Source organism: Dendrobates tinctorius, unplaced genomic scaffold (assembly GCF_039654945.1).
Source record: "Dendrobates tinctorius isolate UK_male_01 unplaced genomic scaffold, ASM3965494v1 ptg000008l, whole genome shotgun sequence".
Classification (NCBI taxonomy): Eukaryota; Metazoa; Chordata; class Amphibia; order Anura; family Dendrobatidae; genus Dendrobates; species Dendrobates tinctorius.
Window position 1 is genome coordinate 9,520,489 of NW_027361676.1, and position 16,407 is coordinate 9,536,895.

The 16,407-nt window shown below is 47.0% G+C and overlaps 1 protein-coding gene across 1 annotated transcript in view; it reads left to right on the forward strand.

Annotated features, from left to right (window-relative positions):
• FHIP1A (FHF complex subunit HOOK interacting protein 1A) overlaps window positions 1–16,407 on the forward strand; it is a 424,416-nt gene that overhangs the window by 366,835 nt on the left and 41,174 nt on the right. The window contains exon 7 of the mRNA XM_073576260.1: window positions 1,943–2,110. Coding sequence (XP_073432361.1) covers window positions 1,943–2,110 — 168 coding nt within the window. The remainder of the gene's footprint in view (window positions 1–1,942; window positions 2,111–16,407) is intronic.

The following is a 16,407-nucleotide window of genomic DNA, read 5'->3' on the forward strand; positions in this document are numbered from 1 at the left end:
AACAAAAATGTATTGGACTCCTAAACGCCTATTTATTGTATGTCATAATCTAAACTCTAACTGCTTTATTTTTTTTTTACTACTTCCTGTCTAATGAAGCTTCGTTTGAGAATCAAAGTGCATGCTGGGATAGTCAAGTGCGTTGTCATCAGGGGACAGAGGCCACAGTCTCTGCAACCTCCCTGAGATGATGCATCATCAGTAACACCCCTTTCAGTGGCTGGGCTAGTCCCTGCTCTACTGAGCGCACAACGGTGGTCAATTCTGACGTATGCTTAGTAGACTCTTGTCACTGTGCAATATGCACAGTGAAAGTGTGCTTGCTCTCCGACTCCAATCAGCTAGAGCAAGCAAGAGAGCGCATTGTCAGTGTGTGTTGTAAGAAGAATACCTGGTGTGGAAAAGCAGAGACCCGCGCCGCATGTGCAAGTGACATCATTTGCGGGGGTGGCACAGGTCTCTGCATGCCAGGTATTCTTCATACAAAGCACACTGACAACCTCTGACGCTTTATCATGATTCGTGTGGTTATCCGAGCATGCACTGGGGTTCTCAAACAAAGCGTCATCAACGAGTAAGTAGTAGAATAAAAATAAAGCTGTTAGCTATAGTAGTAAGGGAAAGGCATGGATTTTTTCATTAAAGTTCATTAGAAAATATATTAGATTTTGACATCAAATAGGCATTTAGAAGTAAAATACATTTTAGATCGGACCACCCCTTTAAGGATCATCGTTTTGTCTAATCAGCATTGCAATATTCAATATTACAAAATACGTTCTTTTAACTAGAAGTTTTACCTCTGCTCATTAGCAGAAGCCAGCATTAGTTGGCATTTGTCATGGTTTATGCTTCTACCTGTGCCCTCTTGATCTTCTCCGCTATCATTTGCTGGTCCAGACATTTTCTTACCTCCTGTTTTTACACTTACCTGTGTCAAAATCCCTGTGACTTTATATTATGTCTTTGCCCTGTATGTTGTTTCATGACCTATAAGGTTCCATTAATTCATTGTATAGGATTATCTCCTTGATTACATTTTCTGATTACCCCAGCTTGGTGTGACAATACTTCGGATTCTCTACTCCAGATTCTGTCCTATTATCTGGAATTTGAATGTTCCCAGCCCACCTACCCCTTAGCAACTTGCTAAAAACAATTGAAAGACCACTTCACAATTCTACCTCTTCTTAAGGGCCCTATTACAGTTTAGTCAGCTGCTATTGTACTATAGGAGACTACTGGGGTGACGCTCCTAAAATCTACCTACTCCTGTCTTAGGCCTCTTTCACACATCAGTTTTCGCCATCAGTCACAATCCAGCAGTTTTGGAAAAAACGGATCCGTCGCAGATTGTGAAAAACTGATGCGACAGATCCATTTTTTAGCTGGATCCGACTGCCCTACCTAATAATAACTTGAGCATGCTCAGTTTAAAAAAAGGAATCTGTCACTGGATTCCATCATTTGACGGACAGCAATGGATCCTGCGCCCATAGGCTTCCATTCTAGCAAACAATGGACTGTTCTGGATCCGTCGCTGTCCGACTTTTCGACGGAGACAAAAAACGTTACGTTGTCTGTCGTCTCCGCCCGACCGACACAAAATTTCCGACGGATCCAGTGAACGTCAGACGAAACGTGAGGCCATCCATTGCAATCCGTCGCTAATACAAGTCTATAAGAAAAAAACGGATCCAGCGTCATCAGTCGCTGGATCCGTTTTTTTCTAAAAACGACGGCTTGCGACTGATGTCAGAAAACTGATGTGTGAAAAAGGCCTTACTCAATTTCTTATATTAGATGACTCATCACGGGCTTTATTGGAGGGTGCACATCTTGTACTTATTTTGCAAGCCTTTCTAAAATAAGGTTTTTTTTTGGAACAAAGTAAAGTTACCTTTATTTCTAACACATTTTTACCTTTTGCATTTCATTCCAGGTGACCGTGGAAGAGGTGATGACGACAACTGCATATCTGGACCTATTCCTACGAAGTGTCTCAGAACCAACATTACTTAAGATTTTTCTCCGCTTTATCCTGATCTATCAGCATGAAAATGTTCAGATTCTTGACACACTGGTCAGCCGAATCAACACACCGTTTCGGGTAAAATACTGCTCCTTACATTTGAAGCAGCTAAAGCTTTGAGTAAATTAACATGATCTCTTGTGGATAAATGTAATAAATTGTAATGGTATTTTCAGTGTTCAGGGCAAGCGTACAATTTGGAGGAATGCTATCTGATTTCTTATCTGATAGCAATTGGCCCAATGTTATTCTACGGGGCAGTTCATATCTGTGTTTTTAGTTCTCAAGCCGAATCGGCAAGAGAAATATTGCAGCATCCTGCAAGTGGATTGGCTAATCGGATGACACGCACCTATACAAGTCTATGGGTGCGAGTAAAATATTGGACTGCACTAGGATGTCATATGAGTGCTGTCCAATTTCTGCTGTACAAGACAATGGAGAAGATGAAGAAATTAACGTCTCCATCTTCTCCACACCTGTGCTCCGATTTTTTTATGTGAGAGATTTGGATCTCACTAAGCTGACACGCTGCTCAAGCTCAGAGCAGAGTTCGAGGAGAATGTTATTGACATAATGGATCCGATTCTCTCGCAGAGAGAATATATGATTGTGTGACCCCAGTCTTACAAACATTGTGGGATCCCCATCTTTTAGGAGGACATGCCTTGCCTGCTCAATGTTTTAAAAGCCAAAGTGGTTGATCATCTCTGTAAAGTTGGCTTAGGCCGGAGTCACACTACAGCGAGATACGGCCGAGTCTCGCTGGTTAAAACCAAGCTCTGGCACCAGGACTCCGGAGCGGAGCATGCAGCTCCATGTATTGCTGTGCGGCTGCACACTCCGCTCTGGAGTGCCGGCGCCAAAGCTTGGTTTTAACCTGCGAGACTCGGCCGTATCTCGCTGTGTGTGATCCCGGCCTTAAAGGGGATGTCCACTACTGGACAACCCCTGTGTAATCAATTCAGGCTCCCATAGAAAAAAAATGTATACTCATCTTCCGCTGCTGGCATGATGGTGTTTCACGTGAGCGCTGATCAGCTGCAGCACATTAATATTTGAGCGGATATCTGCCCTGATTAATAGTAAAGGCTTCAGCCGATCAGCAGACCACTCAGTCTGAGGGAAATATATCGGACATATGAAGTACCCCACACAAATGCTCTTCGTGAAAAACACAGATTGCCCTCATGTAAGAAAACCTGACACATAAAGGAGCCGTAAGGCTGTGTTTACACTGTCCTTTTGATATGAGCCTCCATCGGCAGTTCTTTTATGGTTTGTAAAACAACAGAAACTTGGACTGAACCCTGAAGGACCGCATTCTGAGTCACTGGAGTCCATTGCATAACGGATCTAGTAAGCGGCAGGTCCACCATTACAGATGTGAACAGTTCTCCTTCCTCATCCTAGATGTGACAGTTTCTATTTAAAATTGAACAGAAAGTGACATAGTAATAATGATTATTGACGTGATTATCTGATTTTCACCTCTGGGTCTTTTTACTGACCAATTCCACCCAAACTAAATCCGATGCTGCACTTTTTGATACAAAACACATGAAATTCCATAGAACTGAATTGTCTATTTTACCTGTATTTATTATATCTTAAGTATTTGTAGCAATACCTAAGAAGCATAGACTATCGTTGGCATTTTTCCCCCGTGTTGGCTAAGTTCCATTATGTTTTATAATAGAAACATCTGTAGATAGCGATATATACTTAACACTCAGAGCACGATCACCGTGATGTGTATCTGTTTTAATCATAGGATCTCAGTGATTTCTTTCCGTAGCTTAGAAGGTGAGGAAGAGTGAACGTGTGGATAAAGAGAAGTCAAATGGATTTTGGAACCAGAATACTATTGTTAATTAAGAGCTGGCTGCGTGCTGTGCGTGCCTGTAATCCATATCCTGGCATGGCGTGTGCGGCTGCCAGGGCCTATTGTAATACAGATGGTCTTGTTACTGAATGACTCTGCAATCTAATAGAGTATTGGCTGCGATTGGGAAGCTCTGTACATAAAAATGAAATAATCATATATCCTATAAACCATTCCGCCATATAAACTAAACCAATCAAAGTACAAACACACATTTCAGAATATTAAAGAAAAGGCAACCAAGCGTGGCTTCTTTTATTGTTCACTGTTATAACAGGATACTGGATGAAAAGGGAGTCTGTCTACAGGTTTTTGCTACCCCAGATGTAGAGGCTGAGACCCTGCTTTCAGCAATGTGTACATTTCTGGGCTGCTTGCCGTAGTTTTGATAAAGTTTATATCTGCCGCAGGTCTATAGGTTCTCTGAATGTTGAGCTCTGTATATCCCTGCCCACAACACTGATTGCCAACTTTCTGTGTACACTGTGCATAGGAAGAAAACTGCCAATCAGTGGTGGTGTGGGCAAGTTAACACAGGGCTCATAAATATGGATGACTACATGGCAACACAACTACTAGACCTCTACTGATAGTGATTTTCTCAAAATTACAGTAAGTAATCCAGTAAGTGATACATCACTATTATCAGGGTCTCTGTTTCTTCATTATAATTCTCTCAGATTAGGTGGCAAAAACTTGGTGACAGATTCCTTTAAATGGCATTTTCTTTCCAGACTCCGTGATCGGGTTGACAGATTACTGGGAGGGGCTGGTGAGGATCCAGCGGTCATGGTGCACATTGGCACAAATGACAAAGTTAGAGGTAGGTGGAAGGTCCTTAAAGATGATTTCAGGGAATTAGGCTGCCAGCTGAAAGCAAGGACCTCCAAGGTGGTATTTTTGGAAATACTTCCTGTACCACGTGCCACGCCAGAGAGTCAACGGGAGAATAGAGAGGTTAATAAGTGGCTCAAGAATTGGTGTAGGAAGGAGGGGTTTGGGTTCCTGCAGAACTGGGCCGACTTCTCAGTTGGCTACAGGTTCTACGCTAGGGATGGGCTGCACCTCAATAGGGAGGGTGCAGCTGTGCTGGGGGAATAAATGGCTAGAAGGTTAGAGGAGTGTTTAAACTAGGGACGGGGGGAGAGGGTATTCCTTTTATAGGAGAGGAAGACAGTGCAGATAGAGACCTGGGCACAAATAATGACATTGGGGGTGGGGGTGGCATGGGGGGGTTAGAACAATTAATAATTTAAGAAAGAATAGAGGTACAGACAGATACATAAAGTGCATGTATACTAATGCCAGAAGCCTCGCCAACAAAATGGAGGAATTAGGCTGGTTTCACACTTGCGTTTTTTTGCTCTGCGCTTTTTTTCCTATGCTTAACATGGGTGCGCATTGTCATGCGTTTGTACACGTTTGTATGCGCATGCATTTTTTTTGTTGTGTGCGCCCGGGCGCACAAAATGCATCCTGTTGCATTTTTTGTGCGTCCGACCTGTCTCAAAAAAACGCATGTGCACGCAATGCGCACGAAATTCACCCAAAACCCCATTAAAGTCTATGGGAGCGCTGACGTGTGCATAGTCATGCGCACGTCAGCCCAAAAAAGCGCACGCTTTTTTTGCAAAAACCATGCGCAAAAAACAAGAAAACGCATAAAAAACGCATGATGTGTCTTTTATGCGCGTTTGCACTGCACACGCAGCGCAAAAAACGCAAGTGTAAAACCAGCCTTAGAATTAATTTTATTGGAGCATAATTATGACATGGTGGGGATATCTGAGACATGGCTGGACGAGAGCCACGACTGGGTGGTTAATTTACAGGGCTATAGTCTGTTCAGAAATGACCGTACAAATAAGCGAGGGGAAGGCGTGTGTTTATATGTAAAATCATCCTTAAAACCCATCCTGCGTGATAATATATATGAATCTAATGAAAATGTAGAATCCCTGTGGGTAGAGATAAGGGGAGGGGGAAAAATAATAAATTACTGATAGGGGTTTGTTATAAGTCTCCAAAAATAATGGAAGCAACAGAGAATATCCTCATTAGAGTTGAGCGAAACGGGTCGAAAAATTTCAAAAGTCGCCGACTTTTGGCAAAGTCGGGTTTCATGAAACGAAACTCGATCCTAGGAGGAGGTCGGCCACGAGGTCGGCGACTTAAGCGCCAAAGTCGCGTTTCAAAAGTTTGTTTTGCGCTCTTTTTCAGCCAATCAGGATCCACGGACACTGTGGGCAACGTGATGACATAGGCAGGAGTCACCACCATCTTTCAGAAGGGCATGCAAGTGATTGGCTTGCTTTGGTGGGCGTCACAGGGGGTATAAAAGGGAGTGCACGCCGACCGCTATGTTAGTCATGCTGATCTCAGAATAGGGAGAGCTGCTGCTGATGATGATGATTTTGTAGGGAGAGCGTTAGGCAGGGAAGAAGACACCAAAAATTGCTTCTGCTGCTAGCGATTTTGCCTGTACAACACACCAGTCACTGTGTGTGCAGTGCAAGTGGAGGCTATATTTTGCTGGATCAGCGTTGTTGGTTGTTAGGCTGCCTTCTAAGGCTTCCTGACGGCTGCATTGCTGTTTACCCACTGTTCTGCAAACTGCTTTTTTAAAAGCAATCCCAATTTTTTTTTTTGTCCTGGTGAGGTACTGAGCGTGCATTTTTTCACACCATACAGCGGTGCACACTCCTCACACAGTACCGTGTAACGGCTGTTATCACAGCCACAGTGAAGCTATCTGTGTGTCACTCTGTAAGAATAAGTCGAGGACATGTTCCGTTCTTACAGACCTGCACCTTCTAGTTTTGTCTAGTTTTTCAAACAGTTAAATATATTTGCTGTTTGATCACATTCAAAACTATAGAGAGACAGCGTGTGTCAGTCCGTATACTTAAAAAACACAGAGCTTGACAATTTTACGTACACCGGACAGCCGTGTACGTGCACGCTCCTCTCTCAGTACCGTGTAACGGCTGTTATCACGGCCACAGTGAAGCTATCTGTGTGTCACTCTGTAAGAATAAGTCAAGGACATGTTCTGTTCTTACAGACCTGCACCTTCTAGTTTTGTCTAGTTTTCAAGCAGTTAATTATATTTGCTGTTTAATCACATTTAAAACTATAGAGAGACAGCGTGTGTCAGTCCGTATACTTAAAAAACACGGAGCTTGACAATTTTACGTACACCGGACAGCCGTGTACGTGCACGCTCCTCTCTCAGTACCATGTAATGGCTGTTATCACGGCCACAGTGAAGCTATCTGTGTGTCACTCTGTAAGAATAAGTCGAGGACATGTTCCGTTCTTACAGACCTGCACCTTCTAGTTTTGTCTAGTTATCAAACAGTTAAATATATTTGCTGTTTGATCACATTCAAAACTATAGAGAGACAGCGTGTGTCAGTCCGTATACTTAAAAAACACGGAGCTTGACAATTTTACGTACACCGGACAGCCGTGTACGTGCACGCTGCTCTCTCAGTACCGTGTAACGGCTGTTATCACGGCCACAGTGAAGCTATCTGTGTGTCGCTCTGTAAGGATAAGTCGAGGACTTGTTCCGTTCTTACAGACCTACACTCTAGGGAGATTCCTATTCTGCCCAATTCTATATACACCTTGTAGTTTGTCATACACTAGCCAATTTCTGCCTGTGACATAGCCCTGTGATATTCAGTGGGCCTCACACAATCCAAAAGTGTCCAGTGTCCACAAGTGTGTGCAGAAATTCAAAATCTCCGTTATCCTCTAGTGACATTTTTCACACCTGCGACATCGAGCCTGTCACATAGCGCTCTGATGTTCAGTGGGCCTCACACAATCCAAAAGTGTCCAGTGTCCACAAGTGTGTGCCGAAATTCAAAATCTCCGTTATCCTCTAGTGACATTTTTCACACCTGCGACATCGAGCCTGTCACATAGCGCTGTGATATTCAGTGGGCCTCACACAATTCAAAAGTGTCCAGTGTCCACAAGTGTGTGCAGAAATTCAAAATCTCCGTTTTCCTCTAGTGACATTTTTCACACCTGCGACATCGAGCGTGTCACATAGCGCTGTGATATTCAGTGGGCCTCACACAATCCAAAAGTGTCCAGTGTCCACAAGTGTGTGCAGAAATTCAAAATCTCCGTTATCCTCTAGTGACATTTTTCACACCTGCGACATCGAGCCTGTCACATAGCGCTCTGATGTTCAGTGGGCGTCACACAATCCAAAAGTGTCCAGTGTCCACAAGTGTGTGCAGAAATTCAAAATCTCCGTTATCCTCTAGTGACATTTTTCACACCTGCGACATCGAGCCTGTCACATAGCGCTGTGATATTCAGTGGGCCTCACACAATCCAAAAGTGTCCAGTGTCCACAAGTGTGTGCAGAAATTCAAAATCTCCGTTATCCTCTAGTGACATTTTTCACACCTGCGACATCGAGCCTGTCACATAGCGCTGTGATATTCAGTGGGCCTCACACAATCCAAAAGTGTCCAGTGTCCACAAGTGTGTGCAGAAATTCAAAATCTCCGTTATCCTCTAGTGACATTTTTCACACCTGCGACATCGAGCCTGTCACATAGCGCTGTGATATTCAGTAGGCCTCACACAATCCAAAAGTGTCCAGTGTCCACAAGTGTGTGCAGAAATTCAAAATCTCCCCTGTCCTATAGACACCTTGTACCTTGTTTTACATTACTATATAGTTTGTTGGATTTTGTCTACATTTCTACCAAAAATGAGGAAGGCTGGTGGAAGAGGCCGTGGAATTGGGCGGGGGTTGGCAGCTGGTAATGATGGTGTTGGTGGTGGATCTGATGGTAGTGGCAAAAGCAAAATAGGACCGAATGCAGGAGGTGTTGAGCCTGCGTCATCGTCTGGCTCCACAAGGTTTCGAAGGCTTAGTTTTCTAGGAGTTGGCAAACCGCTTTTAAAGCCAGAGCTTCAGGAAAAAGTTTTGTCTTACATTGCTGACTCAGCCTCCAGCTCTATCGCCTCCTCTTCTGAAGTTGTAAAAAATAAAAGCACTGAGTCGTCATTGGAGGCTCATGTTCATGAACCACACCTTTCCTTGTGTCCTTCACCCCAACCAAGATTGAAGGATGACGCAGGCCATACTACTGATTACTCCATGGAGCTGTTTTCACATACCATGCCTGGATTATCAAGTGAAATGGTGAATTACCCAGACCAAGATGAATCTGACATGGAGTGCACTGATGCACAGCCACTGATAGATGATTCTGCTGGTACATTCACTCAGAGCACTACATTGTCCTCGCAGTGTACAGAGCCAGATTCTGACCCTGATGAGACTCAGATGCCCCTTCCCGCACACTATACCACCATACACGGTGACACAGAGGAAGGTGCACATGACATTGAAGAGGAGGTGATGGATGACCCAGTTGTTGACCCAGATTGGCATCCATTGGGGGAAGAGGGTGCTGCTTCCAATAGCTCAGATGAGGAGGAGGAGCATCCACAGCAGACATTGACATCGCAACAGCTGTTATCTGGCAGGCCCGGAGCACTCCAAAGACAGGTTCCAAAAATCAAAAGAGTTGCTGGACAGCTTGTCCAGAGGATCAAAATATCACAGCGTGCTAGGCCGCAAAATGTCTGCCAAAGTAGGAAGAGTGCAGTGTGGCACTTTTTTGAACAAAATCCTCATGATCAGGCCAAGGTTATCTGTAAGAAGTTCGCAAAGAACTTTAGCCGAGGGAAAAATCTGAAAAATTTGAATACCAGTTGCATGCTTAGACATTTAACCAGCATGCACTTGCAAGCGTGGACACAACACCAAACCTCAAGTACCACATGTGCAACTGATCACAAAGAAGGTAGTCAGCAACGCTACATTGTTTCCCCCACTGTAAGCCCACCGGTTAGCACAGCAGCAAATGTTGAGGTGTCGTTGCAAGGCCACAGCAGTCAGGGAATCCCACTGTTATATCAACGAAAGACTGAATCTAGGCCATCAGAAAGAACACCAACTCCATCACCATCATCAACCCTCTCTCAGTCCGCCCTGTCCACCGCTACTTCCACCATATGCAGCTCTCAAGTCCAGCTCACCCTCCCAGACACTATGAGTAGGTCAAGAAAGTACTCAGTCTCTCATCCGCGTACACTGGGTTTGAACGCCTACATTGCCAAACTAATCTCGTTGTAGATGATGCCCTATCGGTTGGTGGAAAGCGCAGCTTTCTGCGAACTCATGGCCTATGCAGTAACACGCTATGACCTACCCAGTCGCCACTTCTTCTCTCGCAAAGCCATTCCAGCCCTCCACCATCATGTGAAAGACCGCATTGTCCATGCACTCAAGCAGTCAGTGAGTGGAAAGGTGCACCTCACAACTGATGCATGGTCCAGTCGGCATGGCCAGGGCCGTTACGTGTCCATCACTGCGCACTGGGTTAATGTGGAGGATGCAGGGTCCACAGGGGACAGCGGTGGTGGGACAGTGCTGCCTAGCCCACGGTATAGGAAACAGTTGGCTGTAGGCGTTCGACCCTCCTCCTCCTCCAGAAGTGAAAGCTCATCCACAGAGTGCAGTCGTACGAGCACTCCATCTGCAGCTGCCACTGTTGCACATGAGGTGTCCCCCTATCGAGCAGCTAGTGGATAGCGTCAGCAGGCTGTGTTGCAGATGATGTGTTTGGGCGACAGACACACCGCCGAGGTGCTGGCCGAGTACTTTCAGCGACAAACTGAGTCATGGCTGGGCAGTGTACATCTTGAGGCAGGCAAGGTAGTTAGTGATAATGGCCGTAATTTTGTGGCAGCCATAGCCCTTTCAAAACTCAGCCACATACCTTGCTTGGCTCACACCTTGAACCTGGTAGTGCAGTGCTTCCTCAATAATTATCCAGAGTTAACTGCCCTGCTCCAGAAGGTGCGAAGACTGTGCGCGCACATCCGCCGGTCGCCTGTACACTCCATTCGCATGCAGAAGCTGCAGCGATTGCTCCACCTTCCCAACCACCGCTTCATTATCGACATTGCAACAAGGTGGAACTCCACCCTGCACATGGTTGAGCGGCTGTGCGAGCAGAGGCAGGCCATAATGCATTTGTGGGAGGATACACGGCCAGGCACTTTGAGAGCAGACATGGAGTTGACAGGTGTGCAGTGGTCGAAGCTGAAAGACCTCTGTAAAGTCCTTCAGTGTTTTGAGGAATGCACACGGCTGGTAAGCGCAGACGATGCCATCCTAAGCATGAGCATCCCACTTATGCGTCTGCTCATGCAAACTTTGACGCACCTTAAGGAGCAGGCGTCTGCAGCCAATGTTGACGAGGAGGAAGAGGTGGAGGGAATCCTTGATGACATTCAGCCATTGTCTGCTCAGGGACCTCTCCTGGACGAGGTGGAGGAAGAAGAGGAGGAGGAGGATGATGATGGGGATGATTACTTAGGGGAGGAGGATGCATCTCGTGGGGCAAGTGAAAATGTTGGCGTGGCAAGGTCTGGTACAGGGTTTGTGCGTGACTGGAGGGATGTGGATTTGCCAGAAAGTGCTCCTCCACCCAGCACTCGCAGTGCATCATTGACACCGGGAACATTGGCCCACATGTCAGATTATGCCTTGCAGATCCTAAAAAGGGACCCACGCATTGCCAAAATGATGAACGATGACGACTACTGGTTGGCCAGCATCCTGGATCCACGCTATAAAGACAAATTACAAAACATCATGCCACAGGAGAATCTTGACCTAATATTGGCTAATAAACAAGCAACTCTGGTTAACCGGTTGGTTGAGGCATTCCCAGCACACAGCAGCGGTGATGGTTCTCACACGAGCCGTACGGGCCGGGGGCAGCTTGGCAGAGGTGTTCGTGGTGCACACAGCAGAAGTGGCGTTGGAGACAGGGGTTTCATGACAATGTTGTGGACTGATTTTTCACGGAGCGCTCACACAACTGTTAATACAGCATCGATGGAAAGTGACAGGAGACAGCAGTTGTCAACTATGGTTAACAACTACTTTTCCTCCCATATCGATGTTCTCCCGCACAGGTCATTCCCCTTTGACTATTGGGCCGCTAAACTGGACACCTGGCCTGAATTGGCCCAATATGCCTTACAGGAGCTCGCTTGTCCAGCTGCAAGTGTGCTATCGGAACGAGTCTTCAGTGCAGCTGGATCAATCCTGACAGAAAAAAGGACCCGTCTGTCAACCCAAAATGTGGATGATCTAACCTTCATTAAAATGAACCATGCATGGGTTTCCAAGGATTTTGTCCCACCTTCCCTTGATGACACATAGGTTGCCAGAAAAATGGCTTGCTTTGGTCCTCCTCCTATTCCGCGAACTTGACCTATTTCGCCTTTTGCTGCAGCTGAATGACCCACATCTACATATGCCACTTTGTAAACCTCCCTAAGTGGGCGGCCCCCCATGGCCGGGGTCACCACCTAGCGCACAAAACCGTGCGAGTGCCGTTGCCCTGGACAGGTGGGTAGGCCGACTCTTGGGCGCGGGCACTGGCATTAGGGTCCCTCATAGTGCAATCAAGTGTCTCTGACAGTGGTGGTGCACACCCGCCGTCAGACACGCCGCCGTACTATGAGGGGCCCAGTGCTAGTACCGATGCCCATGAGTGTGCCCCCCTTGCTTGGGCAGGGCCCCAGCATTTGCAATGTTTACCTCTCCCTGCTCCTCCGCTGTGTAGTCTGCTGTCAAATCCTTCACTGGGACTGCCACTACAAATTGATTGAACTGAAAGATGATGGTTAAGATGTAGCTATGCCCTGTCCTGCTGGCCGGGCTCTAGCTCCAGATGATCAGTGGCTTCCATTTCTTATGGACGTCGACTCACAATTACATGCAGTGGTGGTTTATCATCAGCTTTCACAGTTTTCCTACTCACAAACGTGTGACATTCCGGCGCACATTTCAAAATGTGCCCTCTCATGCCAATCAAATAGAATCGCCTACGGCCTGTGGCTTCTGTCTTTTGCACTCCAAAGTTACGTGACAGATCAGGATAGCCAGTGAGCACCATGATTACATCGCTCCCTGTGATAAAAATTGGATTGAGATGAGTAACAGTGATGGAATCAACGGAAGTGCGATAGAGCAAGACTTTATTCACAAAAAAATGTTTTCACTGTCTCAACACACAAATTAATTGAGAGTCAGCATCGCCTATGAGAATTGTGACGGAAGTTTTTCCCGTGAATAATAATTCCTAGATTTCTGCAATCAATAGCCTTTATGTCACTAATTGTATGCATCTCATTTCCTATTGCGGAGAGGCTGGACTGCATTACTGAGACAGAAATATATATGAAGATTTAAAAATAACACCAAAAGTATATAGTTGTGTACGCCTCAAATGCATTTCCTTTTTTCCACTTTTTAGATTGCTGTGTAATCCATACTGAGAACACGGAGATTTTACATGTTTAAACTATGCTATATATACCAGCTATCCAGTGATAAAGTACCCTTTCTCAACTTTGTACAATCTGGTCAAATCCATACTGGGCCTGAGAACATCTAAGTCTGCCTCCTGATCTATAGACATATATTTTTAATGTGCAAACTAGGCTACATATATACGTGTTATCCAGTGAAACTGTACCCTTTATCAACTTTCTACAATGTTGTTGAATCCATACTGGGCCTGAGAACGGCTGCCGAGCTGTTAAGCAAGCTACAGCACCTGTGGTTTGGACACGTAATTTTTTCAGGAATAACGGTTAGACCTAACTCCGGAATTGCGGTTGACCTGAACTTACTGGGAAATCATCGTTCGTGGGGAATAATCTGAATCCCAGATCCCCATCACTAACGGAGTTCAGCAGGCTATCTGCACCTGTAAGCGACAAAAGCTGGTCCTTTCAGTGTAGCGTGCATGCAGCCCCGGACATGTACTGGAATGCTAGACCTGTTATTGTTCGACCTCACGTGCCACAGCCTCGCGTATCCCTCTAGTAAGCTTGACGCGTACCGCGGGGCCATGCCGGAGTCTCGGTCGTTAACGGAACAAAGCTGAGAAGTCGCTAGCACAACTACAAACGGACATACCACACTACACACAGAATCAACAAAGCTTGCAATCTGTCCATCTTTTCTGTAGCTTGTATGGTAGTGGTTTCCCGGGTGCAGTCCAATTAAGCCACAGGCTCCACTCCTGGTGGTGCCCTTTTGGACAAATCCTTTAAGGTTCAGCTTTGCAATCATACTGCCCCCAGAAACCAAAAACTTTGCCTTCAGGGACGCTGTTTGGAGGTTCGTGGGAATAACGCCGCCCGATCAGCAGTCGACATATGGGTCGCCCTCCCAGGGCTGTGGGGTACTCGGTACCGGGCCGGTGTCAGTGGGATGTGTCACAGCAGCGGTGACCCGGACGGTGGCCCTGGGCACCCATGTAAATGGCGTGTTATAATGGTAAAGAGTTTATATAGATAGTTTGACGCCACCTGTGGTGTTCGGCAACATAGATGTTAGGCCGACGCTGCATGCAGATCCACTGGGACTGATGGTGTTGTGCAGCAAAGATGGTGAAGCTCCCCACAGGTGGAACTGGAGTCCCAGGGAAGTGTAGATGTAGTGATGGGGGAAAGGCACAGGCGGTGTAGGTGCTGGTACCCAGATGTAGCGGTGCTGGAATAACTGTAGGACACCAGAGCGTGCAGTTCCAAAGCTTTACTCACAGTCTGCAGGTTACACAGATGCCTGACTCCGTGCTGTGTCCTCCGGGTCAGGACCTCTGCCAACCTCCAGGACCAGAATGGAAAGCTCCCTTCCAACACTCCGCCAAAATATACCTTCCTGAACGTCTCCTTTCTAGCGCTTGTGGGGGAAGCACTCACAGGACCATGGTTCACTGAAACGCCTCCTGTCTAACAGATGTTCCTCAGACTTTACTTGTATGGCAGACAGCTGTAGCCTTTTCCTTCTGCCTCGCACACGTCGATGCTGGGGCCTCCGAGCCTTAGTTGGGTACAGAGCATTTATAGCTGCTACTTCCCCCGGTTTCTGCTGCAGGAACGTCAGTGTCCCTACAAACTCGGAGACCGGAATCCGGACCATGCGCTCCAGCTAGGAGTGAGCCTTAACTCTGCTCATCCGCCAGCTCCCCTTCTCACGTCCACACACTTCCCCTTCCCTGCACAGAGTGCCCAAACTTACCTCCTCCCGACCACAGAGAGCAGCTCCTCAGCAGTCAGGTTCAGAGGTCTCCCTGCTGGCCTGGAATGGGAAATGTGTTGTGTGTTGGTTTCACTGATAGAGAGATCCTTTGTTGCTCCCAAGCTTGACAACACACTCCCTAGGAGGAAGGCAATGCCACAGTGGCGACCGTACTCTTGGGGACGCCACAAGTGCACTGAGGCCCAGCCACTGCTGGATGATGCTGCTGGTACATTGACCCAGACCACTACATTCCCCTCTCACTCTACACAGCCAGAATCTGACCCAGAGGAAACTCAGGTTCCCCTTCCCACATACTATACCACCTTACACGGTGACAAAGAGGAAGGTGCAGATGAAAGTGCAGGTTCCTTGAGCAGGTGGGGGGGCATACTCATGGGCGATGGCACAGGGCACCGCATAGTATGCAAAAGTGTATCTGCCGGTGGGAGAGCCTAAACAGCCAAGTGCAGTGAGATGGAAGATGGGGACGACAAGGAGTTCAGAGTAGTGCAGGGATTCCCTAGCAAGGAGACTTATGTAATTGTTTTCAATGTTGGGACAGCAATTTTTGGGGAGCACTATACTCTGGTGAATAATTTATGGGGCCCACCATACACTGGAGCATTCCAAAAGTGGACATCAGACACTGGAGCAGCATTTACAGGGCCCATTTGTCACGTTTCCGCCAGACTTAGGGCCTGCTCTTCCGGTCGCGGCCACTAGGAGGCGCCGGACCGCCACTTTATCGTCAGACTCAGGGACGGCTGTTCCTGCCTCGGCCATTGGAAGGGGCCGTGGTTCTGTCACGTCAGGCTCAGAGCCTACTGTCCCAGCTTTATCCTCTAGGAGGCGCCGGTCTGTCACGTCGCCGCTAAATTCTGGGTCTGCTGCTCCTGTTGCGGTCACTAGGAGACGCCATGGCTCGCCCGGGAGTTATGGTGCTGACAGAGTAAGGGCACCTGCGCAGGCTGGACGCAGGCTCCACCCCTCTGTCAGTCATCAAGAGGTTACTGCATCTCCATCTGGCCTGGTCCTGGGGGCGGTACTGATGACATCATCAGTCCAGGAACCTATGAGGGGTGACCTGATCCCTGAAATACCTTGGGACTGGTCTTGCAAGCCACCGGATATATTCTCGGTTCCCCTGTGTGTTGCTGTGTGAATTACTTTCTGACTGACTGACTTTGGCCTGGACTTCTGACTCTCCTTCTGCCTAACGATTCTGTACCTCTGCGACTCTCCTGGTTTATGACTTTCGGCCTGAATCTGACTCTGCTTCTGCCTAACGATTCTGTACCTCTGCTACTCTCCTGGTTTATGACTCTCGGCCTG